General features: G+C 40.6%; 1 protein-coding gene across 1 annotated transcript in view; it reads left to right on the forward strand.

Annotated features, from left to right (window-relative positions):
- The first annotated feature begins 712 nt into the window (after positions 1 to 712).
- Positions 713 to 24792, forward strand: part of LOC120837598 (cubilin-like) — a 201256-nt gene continuing 177176 nt past the window's right edge. The window contains exon 1 of the mRNA XM_042292858.1: positions 713 to 785. Coding sequence (XP_042148792.1) covers positions 713 to 785 — 73 coding nt within the window. The remainder of the gene's footprint in view (positions 786 to 24792) is intronic.

Raw genomic sequence — 24792 nt, forward strand, 5'->3', positions numbered from 1 at the left:
GGGTACTTGTCCGGACTGCTGACGTCCCTAAAGGCATTGTTATCGTTGGTACAATGTCAACCTTGGGTGTTTTACGTGCCAAACCAACGACGGCCATTTGGCACGTCGCAGCGGCGAACTGAGGATTAATCGAAAACACCTGGGGATCGTTTGACGTCCAACGCTTTCTTGAACCACAAAAAGGCGCACGTGCAAGCAGGCTAGCTTGCCACTACCTGTGAAGATGATACGCTTTTTTTTCTCGGTTCTCACAGTGTGCACCCAGCCCTGGACGTATAATCCACGTACAACTAAAAAAAAAATGTTTTGAAAAATGCCATGTGAAAAAGGCCATGTACAAACAAAAAAAGAGAAAACAAACAATATATTTAGCGGATCAACTCAAAAGCAGCAAAGGGGTATATTGTGTTCCATCACGTAAATCTCTGTTATTATTTAATAAAATCAATTTATTTAATGCTCCAGTAAACCTCTAAGGCATTTGAGAAACCGAGGCATGCAGTCTGGTTTACTTTACGATTTCCAGTGTCTATCAGCACAACAAAATGAATGCCTTTACAGGGCTTTCAGGAAAATAACCTCTATCGTTCTGTATGCTTTAAATTGAAAGGTATTGCGTATGTCAAGAGCGAAATTCATTCCCCTTTAAACTACCACACTCTAAAATATTTTGTTTGTATTACGTGGTTAGCCATATAGAGGGCCGATAATAATGCTTTTAGATGTGACTCCCGCGAACACGGTAGTCAAGGGAAATGCATCGTTTAGGAATGTAATCGGCGCTGGTAAGCAAAACATGAAATTTCGCTTGCACATTGTGCAGGCCAATATCTTTTTAAGCGTGTATTTTGTTTCCGGTTGTGCATTTGTTATAGTGCATTTCCGGAATTCACTGCCACCTAGTGACACAAATGGCAGTTTAACTTATACCGTATTAAAGGCGGCAATGAACCTGCGATCAGCATTAATTTATGGGGAACCGTCATTTTCGCAAATCAATCAAAACCGAGAATGTGCGCTTCATTGTACCGTTTTTTTTTTCAACTTCAGTATCGATGGCGAAACAAATGCAACCACAAAAAACGAAGTGCCAACCCACATAGACGCTTTGATAAAGTTCTAAGCATCAAGAGTTTTCGAAGCTATATGGGTTCGAGTTAGAAATGAACGCTTACGCAGCTCTTGCATCCCATTCTTGCTTCACGTCGCGCAGATTTGTAGAATGTATAGGCCACGAATCATCTGCTTACAAGCATCTTCAACTTCTTTCTTCATCAGTAAACAAAAGGCCGCCATTAATATAGCACATACGCCATTTTTTAGGTTGATGAGAGTGATCAAAGTGGCCAGACTGAATTCTGAAAAAGGTCTATTGTAACCGGCCTAATAAAAACCAACAAATAAGAACTAATAGTATTGATCAATAAAAATAACGCCGAATTAGAGCGCAGCTCTTGAGGAGGAGGAGGGGAAGGGTAGTGAGTTTCACGTGTTATCGGGGGGAAGGGGTGGTCACGTGACCTTGGAGGGGTCACATGACCCCCTCGCCAAGGTCACGGGGGGGGGGGGGGGGTCACGTGAACTCGGGGGGTCACCTGACCTGAAGAGAAATTTTTCCGCTAGATTCAGCGGGGAAATTTTTGCCGCGAGATTTAGCGGGAAAGTTTTTCGCTAGATTTAGCGGGGAAATGTTTCCGCTAGATTTAGCGTGGAAATTTTTCCGCTGGATTTAGCGGGGAAATTTTTCCGCTAGATTTAGCGTGGAAATTTTTCCGCTGGACTTAGCGGGGAAATTTTTTCGCTAGATTTAGCAGGGAAATTATTCCGCTAGATTTAGCGCGGAAATTTTTCCGCTAGATATAGCGGGGAAATTATTCCGCTAGATTTAGCGGGGAAATTTTCCCGCTAGATTTAGCGGGGAAATTATTCCGCTAGATTTAGCGGGGAAATTTTTCCGCTAGATTTAGCGGGGAAATTATTCCGCTAGGTTTAGCGGGAAAGTTTTTCCGCTAGATTTAGCGGGGAAATTTTTCCGCTAGATTTAGCGGGGAAAATTTCCGCTAGATTTAGCGGGGAAATTTTTCTGCTAGATTTAGCGGGGAAAATACCGCTAGATTTAGCGGGGAAATTTTTCCGCTAGATTTAGCGGGGAAATTTTTCCGCTAGATTTAGCGGGGAAATTTTTCCGCTAAATTTAGCGGGGAAATTTTTCCGCTAAATTTAGCGGGGAAATTTACCCATAATGCACCACGCGGTTACGCCGACGCCGACGCCGCTCAAGCCGGAAACGGGCGCCTAAGAGCTGCGCTCTAAAATGGAGTGGTTTTCAGTCAATAGTCGGTACAAAGTAACGCACACTCCCCGAGATTGACTTTCTACGTGCTGAACGAGAAAAACGTACTGCTAGCATTTTGATAGCACAAGCTTTTATGGAATTCACACATTGAATGCACGTGCTTTGAAAGTCTTGAAGGTCCTAGAGCCACGAATATTATAAGACAAGCCCGATTATAAGTACAGTCGCGTACGATGCAAAGAAGCCCCCGCGAGCTCATGGCTCCGAAGACCTCCAGGCGTATCCAAGGGACGAATCCCGAGTCATTGGGGATATTGCGCGAACGAGTGATAATTCAGCGTCTGTTCCATTTTTGCTATTACTTTCCATTCGATAGGCAAACAATTTCTGAGTCAACACCAATAATAGTAATGCTCAACAAAAAAGCAAAAAAAAAAAACGCTGATTTTTTTTTTTTTAGCTTTTGATCAATCTTTTGAGAACTCATTGCCCAACCTGCGGACCTGGTGGTTTCAGCCAACGTTCTTGAATATATCGTTAACTACCTCAACAGAACAGCGTCGTTCGAAAAGGGTATGTGTTTTGCACACGATCAGCTACGGGCGGATAGTGTGCCAAGCGCCACCAGGAGCACCGCCTCTTTACCTAACGCAGAATGACCGTTTTCGAGCGAGGTATATTTTGTGGAAATCCTGGCGCAATTTTTATGCTTATTGTAAAAGCCGCAAAAGAATCACCTGCCACCGCGGGCAATCTGCATTCAACGTTCCACCGGTTCAACCGCTTCAGTCCACAGGCCGGGCTGATAGCGTATCAAGCGCCACCTAGAGGACGGGCCACAAAAATGCGCTAGACGTTCTAGGAAGCTTCTCAACACATCGTTGGCGTAGAACATTTTGATTTTAACACATTTTGTACGAAAGTATGTAACAATTTTTCGATTCTTCATTCGAATGCCAGGAGTTTGTGTAACAAGGTTGATGAGGTTGAGTGTTTTGTTAATTCCCTAGACAATGAAATCTGATGTTCTAGCATTTACCGAGACCTGGTTTCGTAACTATGACGTTTGTTTGAATGGGTATCATTGTGAGACTGTAAATCAACCTCAGAAGACTGGTGGTGGTGTTGCCATATACATAAAGAACAGTGTTGCTTTTAAGTTAATCAAGGAGTTATCGTCGTGAACCCCCGATTATGAATGTATTGCGATAAACTGTCTAGGTATTCTGGTTGTTATTCTGTACCGCCCCCCTGATGGAAAGAAATGTACATTCTTTGAATTTGTTTGCTCTCTTTTACAATATGTAAGCTCACTCCGTCTCAAAGTGATAATTGTTGATAACATAAACATGGACTTACTCGTTGAAAACACACATCAAGTCGAGTTTCTTACTTTCATCCAGTCTTTCGCATGCTTCAACAGGATCAATACTCCCACCCGTGTAACAGCCACTTCATCTACATTATTAGACGCATGCATAACAAACTTCCACCCAGATGACGTACTGTAAGCAGTCATAACCGCTGGAATAAGCGATCACATGCCCATTTTTTGTCTTTTGCCTAAATTAAAAAAAGGTTAATAATACACCTGTTTCACGCTTATATCGTCATATATCGGAAGAGGCGTTAAATACATTTTATGCCTTACTACAAGAAAAGAATTGGGAAAACGTCCTGTGTGAAAGAAATCCAGATAAGGCATACAACCTATATTATGAAACACTGAAGCTTCCTATGAGACATCTTTACCTCTACAATCGAAAAAAGCAAACAGGAGAATTAGAAAGCCATGGATCATGCAGGAACTCTTCCGTAGGATAGGTGAAAAACATGAGATGTACGATCGCTTTGTTCAGACTCGAAATACTACTATTTTAACGGAATTCAAAAAGTAAAGAAATCGCCTGAACTTCGATATTCGAAAGAAAAAAGAAGCTTTCTTTTAACGTAAGTTTGCAGACGCGCAAAATGATCCGAAAAAGATATGGGAAACTGTTGACGAAATCATTAGACTTAAGACGCGTCACAACTGCTTACCAGATTTAAAAATAGACGGGGAATCGTTACCTGGAACTGAACTAGCGACTCGATTTAACACTCATTTCCTATCAGCTAGTGAATCTACGTCTGCAAGTTAACCTGGTGACCACAGAAAGTACCTAAAAAACGATATTTCAAACTCAATCGTTCTTTATCCAGTGACTGAACACGAAATAATTATGTTAATCATGTCCCTTAAGAACAATTCAGCTTGCGGGGTGGACGAGCTTAAAGTAGCACCTATTAAATTTTTATCTGACATTATTTCAATTCCTCTAACTCACATATGTAATTGTATATTTGAAAGTGGTATTTTTCCAGATTTATTGAAAATAGTGAGAGTTTCAACAATCAGTAAGAGTGGTTCCAAACATGACTTAGTAAACTACAGACCAATATCAGTGTTGCCGTTGTTCTCAAAAGTAATTGAAAAAGCAACTAAGGAAAGGCTGCAAAAGTTTTTTTCTAGGTACGATGTCATAGTCAAGCAACAGTATGGTTTTCAAAAGGGAAAAACTACCGAACTTGCGCTTTTGCACATTAAAGAAAAAATATTACGCAACGTTGAAGATCAACGTGTTACAATTGTTTTATTTATCGGTTTTAGGACGGCTTTTGATTCCATAAAACATAACAAACTCCTTTCAAAGCTCAAGACATATGGCATACGCGGGACTGTGCATAAGCTTATTACAAGTTACCTTACATCTCCCACACAGTATATGGTTTATAATAACATAAAATAGCCTCTAGGGTTAATAAAATATGGCGTACCGCAAGGCTCGATACTGAGACCTTTACTGTTTCTCGTTTATATAAATGCCATAAATAAGATACCATTTACTGAAGATTTAATATTGTTTGCCGATGATACAAATGCATTTTTGTCTGGGGCAAATCTTACCGAACTAGAGACCACAATAAACAAATATTTAATTGAACTTTCATCCTGGCTGGTGGCTAACGGTTTATCACTAAATACAGGAAAGACAAAATATGTTATTTTTCCTCAATAAATCGCGCCCACAATACACATATTGAACTGCAATTCGAAAGAGCTCAAATTGAGCGTGTCGATAATCATAAGTTTATTGGAGTATGGTTTAACGAACGCCTCAGTTGGATGCACCATGTAAATAAAATACGAAACGAAATCTCAAAATCGGTATGCCTAATTTCATCTACAAAGCATCTTTTACCGGAATGGCTGAAGTACCAACTGTATTATGCGCTGATATACACCAAGGTTTACTACTGCTTTTTTTTCTGGGGTCAGACAACAAAAACAAATATCACACATCTGCATTTATTAGAAAAAAAAAAAGCTGTTCGCCTAATGCACAATTCAGCTTATGATGCACATACAGCTCCGCTTTTTTGAGAAGTATAAAATTTTTAGCTTTGAACATCTCAACATTTATAAACTTGCACTCTGCATATTCCATGACCATAGACTTCAACAACCTGGCTATCCATCTGCATGCACTAGACCCGGCCACCATTACAACACTCGAAATGACAAGTATATACTCCCCAAAATCAGGACACACATGGGCAGACAAACGCTCTCATTTTAAATTCCCAACTTCCTTAATACACACAGTTATCTTCATACACTTATTACGTCAAATATATCGCTAAACAGATACGAAAGCATAGTGAAAAAAACTCTCTTGCCCACAAATGTTGCAAACTGATTTGAAATATCTGGTTTTATCCTCTTTGTTATCTCTGTTGTTGTTCTTTTTGTGTTTTTTTTGTAGGCTTTTTGTGTTACGGTATTATAGTCTCGTTTTATAGTATCAAAAATGTGTACTATTTAAATGCCATTGATATGTATATTTGTTATTTATTATATTTTATTTACGAGCGCTTCTTGTTTTAGTGTACTCTGCTGTCGACAAGTGTCATTGTCTTTTTTAATATTTCATTTATGTAGCGGTACCGAGGCTTCGTCAGACCTTCTGGTCTTTTTCCTTGGTACTGCAGACAAAAAGACAAAATGTATTTTCTGAACTGACTAAAATAAAAAAAAGCCAGGCTTGATACTCCATTTTGTTTATCAATGCCTTTACATTCTGCGCTAATTCAGCATCGGCTCCCGGATCAAGTGGGCACTCCCCACTTGATCCGGGAGCCGATCAAGTGGGGAGTGACGAGAAAATTTGAACAACCGCTGAAGTCTCGATAATGGTTGAGCTCTCTTCTGATTGACAACTCGGCAGGAGTTCTAAGCGACGGGCTCGCCTGTGCTATTTATATCATCCGGGACTACACGAATCTGGAGGTGCAGCTCGTTTCCTATCATAGTCCCACGCGAACGCTGACGCGGCACTCGGATCCAATCAGCACCCATGCCGGCCTCCCGGACGTGACGTCATGTCACGTTACGCGCAAGCTTGAAAGCTATTTCGGAGGTGTTGACGTTGCACGGACGCATGTACACATAGATAAACACGCGGACTTGGAGATAGGCGAGATATGTTGCCCTTGATTTTGAATAAATCAGAAGTCGTCTTTTATAAACTACAGCCAAACTTTACGGCGCCGATTATAGTACTGCAAGCGGAATCCTACTCTAGAGAATTTGCTGAACCTGGTTACACCATTACACTTTCGCCACGTGCTCAAAAGAATAAAAAGTGAAAGCGACACAGTCTGCTCTGTAAATTGAGACAAAGGTTGTCTGTTTTATTAAATTTATGTATTTGTAAATAAGGATAACTTACGTACTTACTTACTGATTATGGCGTCAGCAACAGACCCACTTTAAAAGGTCATGGTAAACTAGCTTCTTTGGCGCATTTCACGGTGTTTTTCATAGATGTAAAAAGTGGTATGGGACCATTACACTATCATACAAGGAGGCCAATATTTTATCAGCAGTTCAAATGCCACATATCGTTCGCATCATCTTTCTAGCGCTCCAGAAATTTGTTTTTTTATCGTACGGATAAACAATATACCCCAAGAGGGAAATAAAATGCTCAATAAGCCCATTTTGTTAATAAATTCTTGCCTTCTAGCCCTGAGCTACAACGTGGCATGGCTGTCTGCAAACAGATTACACTGCGTTAAATCGGCTTTTATACTATGATATTTCTCTCTCCTGCAATCGTCACACCTTTCCTGCATAATTCATTTCGTCTGTTCAATAATCTCATTTTTCACTCCTTGATGCCACACGCACACTGAGCGCCACTCGGCGCAACTTGTCACCTGATTGTATTTTTTCCTGAGGGAGTTTACTCTTAAACCTTTATGTGCATGTGAACATCAACTTCTTCAGTAATACGGCAAAAAAGAAGTTAGATATTACTTGATACTAGTTTGGTATGATGTAAATAATCATTGTGAAATCACTCTGAGCAAAGTTGTATTTTAAATCATGAGGCAGTCATGTCTCGTTAATATGGACCCGGTTAACCTGGATACCTCCCGATATGAACACCATTATCGGGGATAAACTGGGAAAATATATGCATTTTTATCTCGTTAATATGGACAATTCACATTATGGACGATATTTTGGGGGGACAGAGGCGTTCATAGGAACGAGACATTATTGCATAATTAAACGTGGGATCGATCGTTCAGAAAGCCGACAGTAGCTGAGCACATTCGTCTAAAATATATATGACATTTTTATGTACGGAAGAATGCGCCGCACTAGTGAACGATTCAATATTACTTATTATTATTATTATTATTATTAGTATTATGATGCTAATGATGATGATCATGATATCGGAGTCTTACTAACTAAAGCTGATATATTTTTTTTAATGTTACATTATTCAATTCTTTTGTGTTTTGCCTTACGACACCTGGGTGTGCTCCGGAATATCGTCTTCTGATTACTTTCTTCCAAGTTTTGATGTGCATCATAGCAATCGTGACAGCTCTAGGGGAAGAAATGGATGGTGGTGTCCTGGTTACCCAGGACAAGGGTATCGTAACAACAAGACGGTCAGAATCAGAAAACTACGTCGAATCTTTCTGGTTGAAGGTTTGTTGCAACCGACAGGAGCGTAGTTTGAATTGGCGTTTTCTATTTTTCTCCGCAAGTTACCCCGGACGAATTTAGTAACTGCCTCACTACCAACATAGAAGAAACTGTCAACAAGCTGGACTTCTTTAAACATTTAACGTTAGGAGACTTTAATGCCCCGGGGAAAGACTGGGCGAATCTCAACAGTTTGTCGAACAAATTTTATGCCTCGTGCAAGTGCGATGTACTAATTGTCTTTGCCACTTTTTTGGGCTTAAAACAACACAATGACACTTATGACTAGCAGGGTAAAGTTCTCGACATGTCTTTTGAACGCGAATGATATAAGTCTAACCTCTAGTGAAGTACCGATTGTAGCGCTAGATAAATATCGCCCTGCTCTTTTTGCACTGATCACACCGATTCCTCCTTTCCGGATTTTCATCCGGAATGACTTAGCAACCTGCTACACTTGATCTGTGTAAACTAAAATATTGTGGCGGAGTGTGTTAAGAAAATGAAACTCTGTGAAATATTAATAACTCTTTAAAGTCCGGAATACTTCTAGACATGTGGAAGCTCGCTTTAATTGTTTCTGTGCTTAAATCTGGAAAGAGTGGCGATGTTTCCAATTACAGAACAATCTCCTCTCTTAGTTCATACTCGCAGTTTTTCGAACTGGTTATTCTTAAATTTTTATCTTTCTCATTTAGAAATATAACTACTCCTAGTCAGCATAGATTTCTTCCTGACAGGTGGACAACAAGAAATTTAGTAACGTTTACTCTACATCCTCCCGCATTTTATGCAAGCAAGGTCAACTTGACGTTGTTTATTTTGATTTAAGCAAGGCCTTTGACGTGGTTGACCATAAGATATTACAACCTAAACTGTCTTACTACGGAGTTGGGGAAAACGTCATCGAGTGGTTTGGAAGATGAATATAAAGGGGTTTGTACGAGTTAAAAATATGACGTCCACAACTTTTAAGGTTAGCTCCGGGTTGCCTCAGGGATCTGTTTTAAGCCCTCTTTTATTTTCTATATTTGGCAACGATATCCCTCTCGTTACCTTACGATCATTATTCTTCCAGTCCGCTGATGATATTAAAATATACCGTGAAAATCGAACCTTTGACGACTGCATGAAATTACAGGTAGACGTAAACAGATTCAGCAATTGGTGTAAGGAAACAGCTCCGTCTGAACCGTTCAGAAACCGAATTATTGACATTTTCTCGGAAAACTGAAAATGGCGATTTTCTTTATCGAATTGAGGGGGCCTTATTGACTCGTGTAACCATAATTAGAATATTGGTTTTGTGTTCGATCCAAAACTAAGGTTTGATATTCAAGTGGGCAAAGCGGTTTGCGCATCGTTACGAGTGCTTGGCCTTCTGTTCTGCCTGACTACAAAATTAACAATCCACGCACGTTTTTGATTATAATGCAATTAAAAGCAATTCAATGCAAAGGTGCAAGCCAGCTGGACAAGAATGACGAAAATAATCCCTGGAGAAGGGGAGCAAGAGGGACACCTTTGCATTCAATTGCATTATACTTGAAACCTTAAATTGCAAGCTTCACCCTTATTGGTGTTAGACTGGTGGCAGCTGATAAAACCGTTTGCTCTACTGACGTCTAACCCCTGGTTAGCTCAGTTGGTAGAGCGCTCCACCTGTGATGGAGAGCTCCAGGGTTCGATACCCGGACCAGGCGGATTTTTTCGGTCGCGCACCAGTCACCTAGCTGTGTTTGGAGATTTGTGTTTGTCCTTTGTCCCTCTTGTTCCCTTTCTCCGGGGGTTATTTTCGTCATTCGACGTTTTTAACCCTTTACTGTTCACTGTGCTCCTCGCACCTAGACTATGCATCGATGGTGTGGAACGGAAGCTGTAAAACCAGTTCACTGATAATTGAACCTGTGCAGTGCAAATTCATCTCAATTTTCAAGTATCTCTATTTGGCTAGAGATGAGAAAGCCTTGGGTTATAAACCCCTTTTGGAAACCGTTGGATTCCCTAACCTACATCGACGTAGAGAAAAAAGCGGTTTTTGTATTTTTGTTTAAAGCCCTACACGGGCTAATTTGAGGCTAATATTAGAATTTCTAGAGTACCTACAAGACTCAATTCACATTTTTAAACATGTAGATAATCTAGTAATTTGTGCCCGATTCCCGGGCTGTTGGATTGTTACAACGGTTACGCTAAAAAACTGACATATATGATTCCAGCCGAAAGAATTTCAGCCACTGAATCAAAAACCTGTTCCAATTAAGGACAGAGCTGAAAGATACCCAGATGTTACAATGAATCGCACACGAATTTATATTTAGACATTACAGAGAAGATTCAAGTGAGCTGGTGAACTTTCAACATTGTAAAACTCGAGACGTAGGACAAAAGGAGAAAAAAAGGGGACAAAGAGGAGTGTCCGTGTTGGTCCCCATTTTTCTTCTCCTTTTGTCCTACGTCTCGGGTTTCACAATGTTGAATTTTTATTATTTCTTCTAACTCTGTAGACACGTTGTTTTACTTTTGAAGCTCATGTAACCGACATTTTACATATGCACGAGTGTAGTTCTACCTTCACGACTAACTATGCAACCCCTCTCCCCCTCCCCCTTCCCCCCGGCAATGATGCCTTCCTGCGCTGCGGGGTAACCGGGAATAAATACATATATCTCCTGAACTGCCCTCTAATGATTACAAAAGGTATGAGGGCTACATGGCTACAAATATTTCTAGAAATATTTGTGAGTTTACCCTTTTTTTTTTTTGCTTTACTCTGCGTGATGTACATTCCCGACTATATGCATCATCTTCGCGGCGCACCAACGTATTAACTTCCAACATAAATAGTCACCTGCTAATTTTAAGTGTATCTGAATATGATTTTTGTGTAATTTTGTCTAGTTATAATCTTCATGTTTCCTGTTGTAATGTGAGTGTCCTTGTTTTTGTTTCAATGTCCGTAGTGCAAGTACCAAGTCCGAATGGTTATTCCCACCCAATAAAATGAATTAATTGCTTATTATTCTTTTTATTTGAAATACATGGTTATCATTCTTATTATAATTAGTATTATTTGAATTGCATTATTATTATTATTATTATTATTATATTATTATCTATTTTCCATGTAAGTTGGAATTCTTTTATTGAAGATTCCAAAAACGTTCTTACAATTCGACAACGCCGTGAGGAGTATGTTTGGTTGAATGCAGATATTCTAGGAGCCATTCAAGATAAGGATACTTTGTGGAGAAAATGCAGGCGTTCTCCCCAAAATGCACAACTGAAAACAGAATATCGTTGCACACGTAATCGTGCAAATGCTCTCCTCCGAGCCCCCAAAAGGAGACACTTTCAAAATGAATTTTATCGTTAAAGATCAAATGCAGCAAAAACTTGGTCTCTACTCCACCAACTCTGTGGAAAGAAGCCTTCAAATTCAGTAGATTAGGAGCTTGAGAAAGCATTTGGCCCAATTACATGCTCAGTTGTTGACAAATTTAATGCACAGTTTTCGGGCGTTGCGCAGAATGATGTTGCCTATTCAATTCACTCGAGGGATTCGAATATGGCGTCAGCTTTCCTTCTTGAGTTATCAGAATTTGATCTGAAAAGACTTCTGCTTAGTTTTGAACCTAGAAAATCTCCTGGAGTTGATAATATTAGAGCAAATGACCTCACCCGCAATTTTGATGCAATTAAACATGTCCTTCTGCACATGTTAAATGGTTTCATTGCACAAAGAAAAATTCCTAATAACCTGAAAAATGCAAAAGTTAAGCCTCTTCATAAAGGAGGAGATCGTCGTAAGGTCGAAAATTATCATCCCATCTCGATTTTGTCTTGTATAAGTCAAATTTTAGAGAAACATTTATTCCAAGTAATGAGTCAGTTTCTTGAAAAGTTCGAAATCATATCCAATAATCAATATGGTTTTGACAACGGACGGGGTACACAGCCATTACTTGAAGATTTGGCAGATGAATTACATTACGCATTCGAAAAAAACGAGGTCGTATGTGCCCTTTTTGTGGGTGTTTCAAAGGCATTCGACAGTGTTAACCACAGCATTCTATTCCAAAAGCTTTATCATATTGGTTTCCGAGGTCCATTTCTGGAGCTACTAAAAGATTATTTAACTGGACGATCTCAACAAGTTCACATAGGTCCCAAAAGAAGTTCAAAGCTCGCCTTGAAATCCGGAGTTCCACAAGGATACATCTTGTCTCCGTTACTTTTTAATGTCTTTGTCAATGATAAGTCAAATTCAATAGTTAGCTGCAAACCATATCAGTATGCTGACGATACTGTACTTTTGTCACGCCATATAGAATAAGAGAAATAAATTTTTCTTCTCCAACGTGAAACCACACATTTGATTGAATGGTTTCAGCAAAATGACCTAAAAATTAATAACACAAAGACACGTCTGGTGTGTTTCCGGAATCCGTTAAAAGTTGTTATCCCAGATACGCTACTATTTTTACATTCATCAATTTGTCCCTCGTGTAAATGCACTCCAGTGGGTTATTTGGACCATGTGAAATATCTAGGTATTGAATTCGATAGTGACCTTTCATGGAATGCGCACATGGGAACTGTATGTAAAAAGCTTAGACGTGTTTCCTGTCTACTTTATAATATGAGATCACTTGTTCCACAATATGTTAAAAAGATGGTCATTAATGCTTTGGCATACAGTGTTCTTCGCTATGGAATAACCATTTATGGTGGCAGTTCTACGTTATAGCAAAAGAAAATTGACAGTATTTTAACTGGAATGTTGAGAAGTATTATATACAGCCCTGATACCGTAACAAAACAAAAAAAAATTGATCATATTAATCTTCCATTATATCATGCTTTGTTTACTGAAACGGTTGTTTTAAGACACTGTTGGGATGACAGATTTAAAGCTCCCCACGTTGCACCTCGGGCACTCAGACATACCACTCGTTTTGAGGTGCCGAGAATGTCAACGTGGTATGGCAGAAGACAACGAATATTTTATGTACCGGACATTTTCAACAGTCTCCCTGAAAATGTGTTGGACCTGGATTCGAAAAAAAGTTGAAACAGGCCCTACGAAACCTATTTTAAATCAAGTGTGCCCTCACGAACCAGATTCATCTTCCGGGCATCTTAAACTGTGATCTAAATATTTTTTGCTTAGGCCAGTGATGTGATCTTTATTACAACCCAAGTACTGTGGCAACTTGACATGACCTGTGCTTCATTTTTTTAATATTTAGATGTATGTGTGCGTGTTGTTCTTCATGTAATGGGACTATCCACATACCAACAACTCTGGATACTAACTTTACGAATGCTTTAATGTTATTTTTCTTAAAACATGTGTGTGTGTGTGTGTGTGTGTGTTTTATGTGCTGATGCACTCTTCACAATGTTGAAATTAATTTATTTATAACTTTAATACTGGTCGTTTAGCCACACAAGCCACTTCTAGCTTCGGCAGACCCGAATCATACCTCGTCGCATCCGAAAAAAATATATTAATATTATTATTATTATTATTATTATTATTATTATCATCATCATTATTAGCACGAATATTTTGAACGATCTGGGAATGCCGGACTTAAATTCGTTATTGGGAGAAACAGTGGTACTTAGATATTTTTGGATGGATAATTTCATGGTTCCACTTGAACCGTCTCGCAACCTTAGACAGGCTGCCCGTTTTGAACGCCCAAGATTTTTTACGATGTACGGGATGAGAACTCGTGCTTATTATGTTTCCTATATTTTCAATAACCTCCCTGCAGATATATATTCTGTAGACTCTGAGACGGAGTTAAAAACGTGGCTTCAAACTTTTCATTCTGAAAAAACTGCTTTTTTTTTCGTTCCTAAATTTGCAAATGCCCTCAATTTTTTTTTTTTTTTTTTTTTGCGTGTGTATTTTTGTTTTTGGTATTGTTCATATACCTATAGCTTACTTTTGCCACTTGCCGGGTCCCAGTCACTCAAGCCATTGTAGGCTCTGACGAGCCCGTTAGAACCTATGTGCTCTGAAAAGGTAATAAAGTTTATTTTATTATTATTATTAATATTATTATTAACCAATAAGTGTACACTTATTAATCCAGTGTGTCCAGAAGTGTACACTTGTATACACACTGGATTGTGTACACACGTGTACAAAATCGAGTGTTTCGTATGAGAAAGACCTACAATGGTCTTACCATTCACCTAGACATCTTTTGTGGACGTAAATACATTTTCTTAAATCCCTGTGTCTGTAGTATGACCCCAGATAATACTTTCGAGGACATTTGTCGTCGATGCTGTTCTAATTTCTGCTAAATATGAAGGTGTCTTTGCACTGATTGCATCGCCAATGTGCAACTTTGTGTCATCGCAAAAGTGTTTATTTCTTGTCCTAATTTCTTTTTTTTTTTTTGGAGGGGGGGGGTTATGCATTTACCACTTAAAGAGACCATGAAATGACCTTTCTACTTTTGCATGATAACTTTTACATTGAACCTTTAACGCTCACTGAATGCCGAACAGGCATCCGTTTTCGTCTCCGGTTTATTAACTTCTACACAAAAAAAAAAAAAATTAATGAAATATCGAGTTTTTCTTTCTCTCCAACTGACCGCAAAACAAGTTGCGGCGTAATTTTGACCGTCGTTACGCACTCTGGCACAGGAACGGGAAGTTCTCTCGGCCGTAGGAGAATGGGAGCGTTAGCGGCGGCGAGTTGGGGGTGCGCCGGTAGGTTTTACTGCGCTGATGGCGCTGATGTCACCGACAGACTTGTACACGTTACTGAAAAATAGTAAGGAATTACATTTACAATTACTCAAGGCTGAATTGTAATTTATTACAATTACAATTACCCTCGCATAAAAGTAACTGACCGTTACTCCAAAAAGTAATCCGTTACTTTCATGGCGTTACTTTCAACATTATTGTCCTCAAGTAAGAAACAAAGGGAAGGAGGTTATTCAAGTTCTTATTGTTGCAAGCTGGTCCATTTAATGACCCTGAGTATTTTGAGCAACAGCTGGCACTCGAAAGTCTCGCCAGACATTTTGGATTATTTCTTACTCAATATGTCGACTGCTACGCTGAACTGAGGCACTGGATGGGACTGCCATATTGTTCGTGATGAATGCTTTATGGTCTGCATTGAGCTTCTTCAGCGAAGCAATGGAAGTACTATTTACCTCGAAGATAGAACAAAGCTTTGTCGTTTCAGCCGTTGCTTGATAAAAGAGAGTTTCAGTAAATCGTTCCGATTCCTCCGATGCCCCCGATAACAATATGATGCATGCGCAAAGGCGGTGGCGGTGTATCGGGTATCGTTATCGGAGTCATCGGACCGATCTACTAAAATTCTCCATTGTCTAAATCGCAAAGCTGTGGAAGTCATCATGTCATCTAGCCAAAACTAGAATAAGAACTGATTTATGTCCATCTTACTATATCTCCATATATTGCCAGGCAATAGCAAAACATAGTTGTAACAGTAAGGTGATAATTAAATACCCTATTGAAAATTCCGTCAAGCTACGTAATTTGGGACACTGACTGCCAGTCAGCAGCCTTGGTGGAACGTGATGGACCATCAGACGTCATCTGATGGTCCATCAGATGACGTCTGACTGCCACTGCCAAGGGAATTTCATCAACAAGGGCAGCATTTATAGAAGAGTAAAGCTATACGCACTCATAAATATCGCCAAATGCCTCGATAAAACAAAAAGTTCGAGAAAAAAAAAAAAAAGCAGCACAACCGCGCATCGAACCCGCGACCACATGCGTACATATCGGACAGCTTAACCGCTATGCTACGCCCCACCGTTAGAAGACTCGATTTGACTATTCGTTTTATACAAAATGCTTTGGCTGCAAATGCAGTTAAGCTGTCAGCATGTTATGCAAAGCACTCGTACATCACTCGCCGTACTTCAGTTCTACTCACCTGCCATGAGTACTTTCGCGTCGTAGAACGATCCTTTTGTTCGCGCATCACCGGCCCAGTAGACCTGGTACACCCTGTCGTCTTCAACTACACCGCTTAAGTCCCTTACATCGCCGGAACTCACAACAGGCTGGGTCTTGTCGAGTAGAAATTCTACTAAAACATAAGACATTGTAGAGCCCGGGCAGGATCGACAGGTTGGAGCAAGCGGGCAAACAAAACGAGTCGAGAGCGATCGTTCATGAAAGCTCGGCGAAGCCTCTATGGGCGAAGCGAAGTGCGAAGTGTCGTATTCGGCGCTTCGGCGGGCTTCTGATCAAGGTTGTCAGTCGGTTGCGTGTCATATCTCTAACGTCAGCGGTTTTATGGGCTCACGTCCCAAAATCGTTTTCTCGTGCATAGATTACTTTTCGTATTCATAGATTTGGCGAAATAGTGGTATCCGAACGAACTTTACGCCGTTTGACCGTACGTCTGTCTGCACGTCAAAGCTTTCTGACGTACAGTCAGAGACAATCGATGTACAGTCAGAATCACCACCAAGACATCCTGATGGCATTTCGCGGCGGCCGACTGCCACCAGGAAACCATCAGAAAGCCGACAAGTAGAGTCTGACTGGAGTTTGACTGTCGGTCAGAGTAACTTGTTGGCCAATCAGACATGCTTGACGTACAGTCAGGCACAGTCAGCGGTCCACTAGAAAACATTGACGGCCAAACAGGGTTACATTGATGGATTTTTCCTTCGGGTAATAAATAAGGTTTGGCTCCATATTCGTTTTCCTTTGGTTATGAAGAGGTCGAGCCTCGGTTGAGACGTTGGTGAATACAAACAAAGCTCCTAGTATATAAATATAAGTACTAAAAAAAAAGGACACTCATAACAACTTAGAGCGTCGGTTAAAACAAGGTAATGTAAACGCACGTTTGCCGTGTGTACCTTTTTGGTGCCGTTCAAAACCGCATGGAGCACGAACCGACTGCAGTTTACTCCGGTGTTCTCCAGATAGACGTCCGCTAATGCCACGGGCAGCGAAGGGCAGAGTACTAAGTAAGCCGCGCTTTGGCCCCACTCACGAGTTTCACTCACCCCTCAAGCACTGAATATCAAGTCTACGTCAGCCACCATTATGTTTTATTTGTAAAAATATCTGCTTGAGATGAGATGCGTCCTGCTGGGGCAAAACAGAAAAAAGGAGAAAGGAAGACTATTGCCATTTTCCAAGTGCTCGCAAAAAGCTGACTCATAAAAGGGTGACTGAGATGCAGATAACCAGGCTGGAATTCACAAATAAAGAGGGCCAACCCTAGAGGTTAAGTAGCTTTTAAAACGGCGTCAAATAATGTGAAAGATGCAGAAAAATATACACCCTGTTTCCTAAGAGAAGATGATAAGTGTGCAGCGACGAACGAGGATGTTTGCGGCAATAACACCTTCACATATTATCACATCTCTTCTAGTGGATTTTAGGGCAGACGGAGCGTTGTCTCTTGTTGTGACATTATGAAAATGGTCGTAGTCCCTATAACCGAGAAGGACATTGTTAATTTTTTTTTGTCCACTTACCACCTCAAGCTCCTCGAAGAGGCACACAATCACTTGTGTCCTCCTCTCCCAGTTTTCGATCCCAAAGAAAAAACAGAGGGACTAAAAAAAGCGGATATAATTTGCCCCCTCCCTCCTTTTTCTTTTTTTTTTTGTAGAAATGTTTATTTGGATTTTTTTAGTTGTTGTTAGGGTCTACAAAAAAAATAGATTCAAAGGCTTGGTGTTGCAAAACAAAAAAGGCATTGCGGAACTGAAGAGTGACAAGCCTCCCTTTGCGCTGGTCAATTCGCGTGACAGTGTCACTGCGCTCGACTTTACCAAATTAAAAACAACCCTTTCTTTAGAAGGGGGGGGGGGGGGTTGGTCCTGAAAAAAAATGTAACGGATTACAAATAATCCGTTACGTAAAAGATGTAACGGAATTACTTTAAAATTACTCTAGAAAATATGTAATTATTCCGTTACTAAATTAGTGATAAATGTAAGGGATTACAAGTAATTTCATTACTTGTAACGGATTACGTACAAGTCTGGTCACCGACGTATTTTCTGAATCGGCGCCTCTCATCGGCGTGATAGTCACGCACACATCGCAGCTGAGCGAAATTCGATGAGATATGTTGCGCTACAGCGACAGCATGGGACTAGTCCCATACGCCGGTATGCCTGCTGGGAAGTGCGGTGAGTCTTCCGGTGAAGACTCCAGAAGTCAACCCAACTGTCATCGTTGGTAAAAGGCGGCCCGGCCCGTGTCAGTCGTTTGCAAAGCGACGTAGATGGAAACAAATTGCCGCGGCGTTTTTCGCGGCCTCGGAGACGCAGGAGCGAGCCAACGTTAAAAAAGATACGTTGGAACTACGACAGTGTCAGCAAAAGAGCCACGTAAATACCTGTTCACACTCGGAGTGCTGTATTCGCGCTGTTGGTAAGCGCTTCGGAACCGATCTTTTACGATTGCAACTCGATACCGACGGGACACTCGGCAAAGGAAGGTTGGACCGGCATTGCACGTAGCTCCCACGAACTGTTATAGCTCGACAGTGCCTTGTAGTTGTGTCAGAATAAAAATGACATACTAATTCCAAAGTGCATATACCGTGTTACGAAGGTAATTCATACGGCGTTTATTTGAGCTATATATCACACAAAACAAGACGATAGAATCGACGAGAGTCCCTTTTCGACGACAGTGTTCGTCAAGGCTGCCTCGGAAAACAACAAGATGAAAAAGGGAAGAGATAGAGCTCACCTCTTATTCTAAAATTGAGGTCAGCAATCAAACTATAATACGGGAAGGGTCCACGAGGGTCGCGTGGGAATATTCCATTCAGCTCGCCAGGCGGTCGTGGGCAGACGGTTTTGGCCAAGTACCGTTGAAGCAACGCTGCGCCGAGTCGTAGTGCCTGCTAGGCCCATATTCTGCCGAGCTCGTTTGGTCAGGGTCGGTGGATTCGTGGCCGTTGTAGCTTTTCTCCGATGTCTGTGGATCCAGCGTTCTTGTTCGTCGTGGTCTGTTTCAAGTACTTTTTTCTTGCTGCTTGAAGTCGGCATGCGCGAGACGAACCCGTAGAAAAATAAACGTTCGTTGGTCGTCGCGACCAAGTAACTGAGCGACGCTGTCGGCCCTACTGCCCTACTGCGCAAACGCAGTAGTTGCTTTGTTTACCACATGATAAATGGCGCTTGGCTCTCAGCATTATCGAATTTGGCAATTTTCGTCACATCTCTAATTATGCTACAAAATGTTGATCTGCATATTATTTAACAAAACTTTTAGGAAACATTCGCCGGCTATTTATTGTTTATGATCCCGATGCTGGTGAGGTAGGCTCTTACCCAATAGGCGACGTGTATTCGGCTGACGTGCTGTGGTTACGCGGATGCATCGCAGTGAAAAGGCAGAGAGCTTTCGAAGGAAAGAAGGCCCAAAAGAGTCCAGGTTTTTTTAAAAAGTTCTATGGGGAGAATCTTTTGGCTCGCTAGTTTTGTATTTTGTGTTTCTTTTCACACCTTTTACGACGATCGGTGGATGAAATTTAATATCAGAATCGTTTCATGGTCCCTGTAATGTCTGAGGTATAAAACGTGTTTTGATGTTCTAGTACTAAGACCGAAAGGTCGTTCTTAGGCACAAAATAAAGCCGATTCTTGGTTTCTGATTACCATTTAAAAAGCTTAAACAAGTGCTCCAATGTATTACTTCAACTTTGTGACTACTCTGTACATGTGGTTGTAATTGTGTGACAATCATCGTTTGCATCACAGCTTATATGGGATGTACGCTAAGCTTGAAACTATTCATGCGCTTTTTAATCACAAACTGTAGGGTTCAGGCCAACAATCTTTTTCACTGAGTTTGACAGATCCGCTTCTCTATCAAGTGAACTACATTGGACAATAAACATTATTTTTAATATTATAATTATCACTATTATAATATTATCATTATCATTATTATCAGCATCATGAACATGATCACCTCCATCTTCAACGAAATATGCCAGCAGCTGAGGCCAGTGGTGAATTACTGAAAACTAGAATAAACACTGTGGGGATCTATATGTCTAAAAAAGGGGTCGTACAGAGTTTATCTACCTTTATATACGGCACCGGCGATCAAAATTGGGAACCCGATTCCCAGGGAAAACCCTTCCGCCTGGTGTCCCATCCCGCGACCGACGGTTACTGGGAAGAGAGTTTGCCGCACGGGGGTTCGTCAACGCAGTACAAACACAATTATTCCATTATCTAACCATGTTATTGGGAAACATGGGTCGCCAATGTCACGTTGTGGTAGAGCAACCGCTGGTGCACGCAGCCCCATAAATGTGTGCCATCGTAGGCTTGCGCCATCTATCAACGGGTTAGGGCAGCGCTCTCATACAATCCCGTGTATTTAATATACAGATATGACCAAAACACCGAAACGTTAAGTTTTGAACAATTTATCATGTTATTACTGAATTATATCATATACTGCTATTCTTGTGCCAAGATTTCAAGATGATGACACGTAAACTACAGGTTCCTGAGTCGAATAAACTTTTCAATGCATTGCCACCACGGGCAGTTTCCAACTTGATCGAAGTGTACACTTTATTTTTATTTTTGGTTATTAGAAACTCGTTTTCAGTTGTATAAATTAAATATAATCTCTCCTTAATATTATTCTAAATTTTGTGGTGTCTAACATGTGCATTAGATATGTAGAAAAATATATTTTGGAGGCGTGATCTTTTTCAAAAGTTTAGAGCCCACTGAGCGCGTGGCAAGAGCGGGCGCTCTCCTGTGCAGCTGCGCTCTTATCGTTGGCCTTTGACTTCTGCGACATTTTGGAGAGCAAGGGGAAACTTCGCTCTTGCTATTTTGAGCCAATTGTTATCAAGGTGAGCGTGACGCGACAAGGAGAGGGGGGGGGGGTTGTCATGATGTGGGGGAGGGCAGGGTTAGCTTTGCCAAAAGTGCAAGCATTGTTCCGCCCTGACGCGACAGCAAAATTGCCTCTCGCTCTAGAAAAAAAAAAAAAAAACTCGCAGCCAGCGTGCGGCGACAATAAGAACGCCGTTGCACGGTACCGAGCCCTCTACTGCCACGCGCGCGGTAGGCTCTAAACTTCTGAAAAAGTCTCTGCGTCACACAAATGTCTGAGAAACTGCAAAAACTCGGGTTTTTAAAACAGGCACTAAAAATACTACGCGTGCGGTTAGATTATGTGCTTAGAAGACTCATGTTCGATCATCTCTTGAATACGCGTGGGTGATTTGGGATTCATATGTCAAGTATCAGATAGAACAACGTGAGCGTATCCAGCGGCGAGTAGTAAGATTCCTTTATTCAGAGTATCGCTGCACGGTGTCGGTGACAGAATTATTAAAAAAAGCGGGGCTGCGAACCTTGGGTAAGCGGAAAAAATTGGAAGGTTAAAAATTTTATATCAACTCTACAAGGCGCATTATAACATCAGTTCGAGTGATTGTATACAGCTTCCTGGCAGAAGGTCACCATGAGTTAATAACCAGTTTGAAGTCAAGCCGCATTTCCCAAATCTCGATGATTTTAAGTACCCTTTCCTTGTAAAACCGATTGAGGAGTGGAATAGTTTGGATAGTGACCTTTTTGTTGGGATTGACAATTCCTATAAGTTTGAAAGTGTATTATATGGTTTGTATGCGGAGACGTACTAGTATTCTTTGGGGGTGATGACTTTCGGTTGTGTTCAACTGAAATTGTACTCAAATATTTGCATTTTGGTGACTGATTTGATCTTCGGTCTTTAATTGCTGTGTTTTATTGGTGTACACCCCTGAAACAGCCTGAGAGGGCTTTCAGTATTGTAAATAAAAATGAATAAATATACAAACAAATAGCACAATTTAAAAATGCAAGGTACAAGATGTTCCATACTACAGCAGTAAAGCAGAACTGATAATTTGCTCTGTACATTTTATTTTTTCTCAAACTTATTTTCTTGATCTGTCGGGAGTGGGAGCACTGTGGTGCTCCCACTCCACCAATTTGTCATCCCAAATCACCAATTTATGAGATGATGATTCGTCTTGTGAAGTTACATTTAAATTCAAAACGTCATATTTAATCACGGGCTAAATTTTTACATTAAATTAATTATCCCGATCTCCCTGCGCACAAAGAGCAAAAGAAACAAAAATTCGGGACATTCCTCGAAGAGGGCGGAAACCCAAGATTTTCAAATAGTAGCGGCTTGTAGTCGGCGGCTTTCCACTTTATCTTTCGTTGCCAGTTGATAACTCGGTCTATTTCAACACATCTCCGGACTAGGCACGGCTGCCCAAATTTGAAATGATATACGAATGCCCGAAAACAATCGAACAATGACCGCTTCAACTTAGGTTTTCTCAAAGACGACTCACTTCAGTGGATTTATCATAGCAGCTGCTTGTAGTCGAAGGCCCTGAAGTTTGTATTTCTTCACCAATTAAAAACTTTGCCGATCTCAAAAAGTTCCTGGAAGAGGCGCGTGTGCCCGAATGTTAAATGATGAACGAATATCTGAAAACAGTCGAACCATGACCACTTCAAGAAAAGCATTCTCAAAGATGGTTCATTTTGAAGGATTTTTTTATAAAAGCAGGTTGTCATCGAAGATACTAAATTTTTTGTCTTCTGTAACCAGTTAAGCCGCTAGACCTCAAAAAGCTCCTGGGTGACTCGCAGGTGCCATATTTCAAAAGACAAAACAATTCGTCAAACCGTCCAAATCATCCCCACATTGGGACCGGTTTTTTCAAAAAGGACTGGTTTTGAAGTATTTGCAATTGTACCGGGACGTGCTCGAAGGCTTTACATTTTATATGTAGCCTTTAGTGGAGAGTGTACTAAATTTTATATTCTACCTTTAGTTGGGAATCAGGTTGTTCTCAAAGGGTTCTTTGACGATGCTTGGGTACACAAATTTCAAAAGATAAACGTATGCGAAAAAAAAAAGAGTCGAACCATTTCCTTTTTGAGACCGGTTTTCTTGAAAAGAATTCACATTCGAGTATTTTACATAGTACCAGCATGAGCTCAAGGGCCTTACGTTTTATATTGCACCTTTAGTTGGGAATTGGGTTGCTCTAAAAAAACATTCCTGGCGAGGCACGGGTGTTCCAATTTCAGAAAGATGAACGAATGCGCAAAGGCAGCAAAACCATCCTCACTTTGAGGCCGGTCTTCTCAAAAATGATGAATTTTTTAGTATTTGACATAATGCCAGGATGAGGTTGAGGGTTCTACATTTTATATTAAAACTTTAGTTGAGAATTTGGGTCTTCTGAAAGGGTCATTGGCGAGGCGCGGGGTGCCCAATTTTCAATTGATGAGCGAACGCGTAGAAATCGCCGAACCATCCCACTTTGAGACCAGTTTTATCAAGAAGGATATTTTATGATGTGTTTGCCATAGTACCAGGATAAGCTCGATGGTTTTTCACTTTATGCTCGACCTTTAGTAGGAAAATCTGTTGTTCTTAAAAAATCCGTTGTGATGCGTGGGTGCCCAAATTTCAAAAGATGAACGAATGTGTAAAAACAGCCAACCGTCCCCACTTTAAGACCGGTTTTCTCATAAGGGATTTAAGTTGGGAAATTTTCCATAATACCACGATGGGCTCAAGAGGTATACGATTTAGATTCTACCTTTAAGTGGAAAGTGAACTGTTTTTAAAAAGTTCCCTGGCAAGGCGCGGTTGCCCAAACATCAAAAGATCAAAGAATGCGTCCCCACTTTGAGATCGATTTTCTCTAGATAAATTAGTATTGGTATGTGTTACACAGTATCAGGAAGAGGTCGAGGGTTCTACATTTTATGATTCACGTTTAGTTGATAATTAGGTTGCTCTCAAAACGTTCCCCGGCAAGGCGTGTTTGCCCAAATTTCAAATGATGAAAGAATGCGTCCCCACTTTGAGACTGATTTTCTCTAAATAAATTAGTATTAGTATGTGTTCCACAGTATCAGGATGAGGTCGAGGTTTCTACATTTTATAATTCACCTTTAGTTGATAATTCGGTTGCTCTCAAAAAGTTCCCTGGCGAGGCGCGCGCTAACAAATGTCAAAACACGAACGAATGCGTAAGAACAGCTGAATTAGCCTCATTTTGAGACAATACTACTTGGTATGCGTCGATTTTTTTATAATTTGGCATAATGGCCGCGGTTGATTAAATTATCATCCCCGTTGTCGCACTCCAGTTTTTGGCCTTTTGCAGGAATAGTAAATTTAGCGCACTGTCGCGTCTCCATGTGCTGTGATTATTTCTAAAATTTACTTATTTAGCGATATTCGATTACGCTCAGCAAGCTTCTATTTTGAATAGTATATTTATCGTTGCTATTAAAAAAATAAGAAACGTTTAGTTAATTATTTAATTTATCGTGACGGTTAGCCCTCTATATAGTGTCCCCCTGTCCCTATAATATACCTA

Source organism: Ixodes scapularis, unplaced genomic scaffold, assembly GCF_016920785.2.
Source record: "Ixodes scapularis isolate PalLabHiFi unplaced genomic scaffold, ASM1692078v2 PGA_scaffold3__209_contigs__length_174095766, whole genome shotgun sequence".
Lineage (NCBI taxonomy): Eukaryota > Metazoa > Arthropoda > Arachnida > Ixodida > Ixodidae > Ixodes > Ixodes scapularis.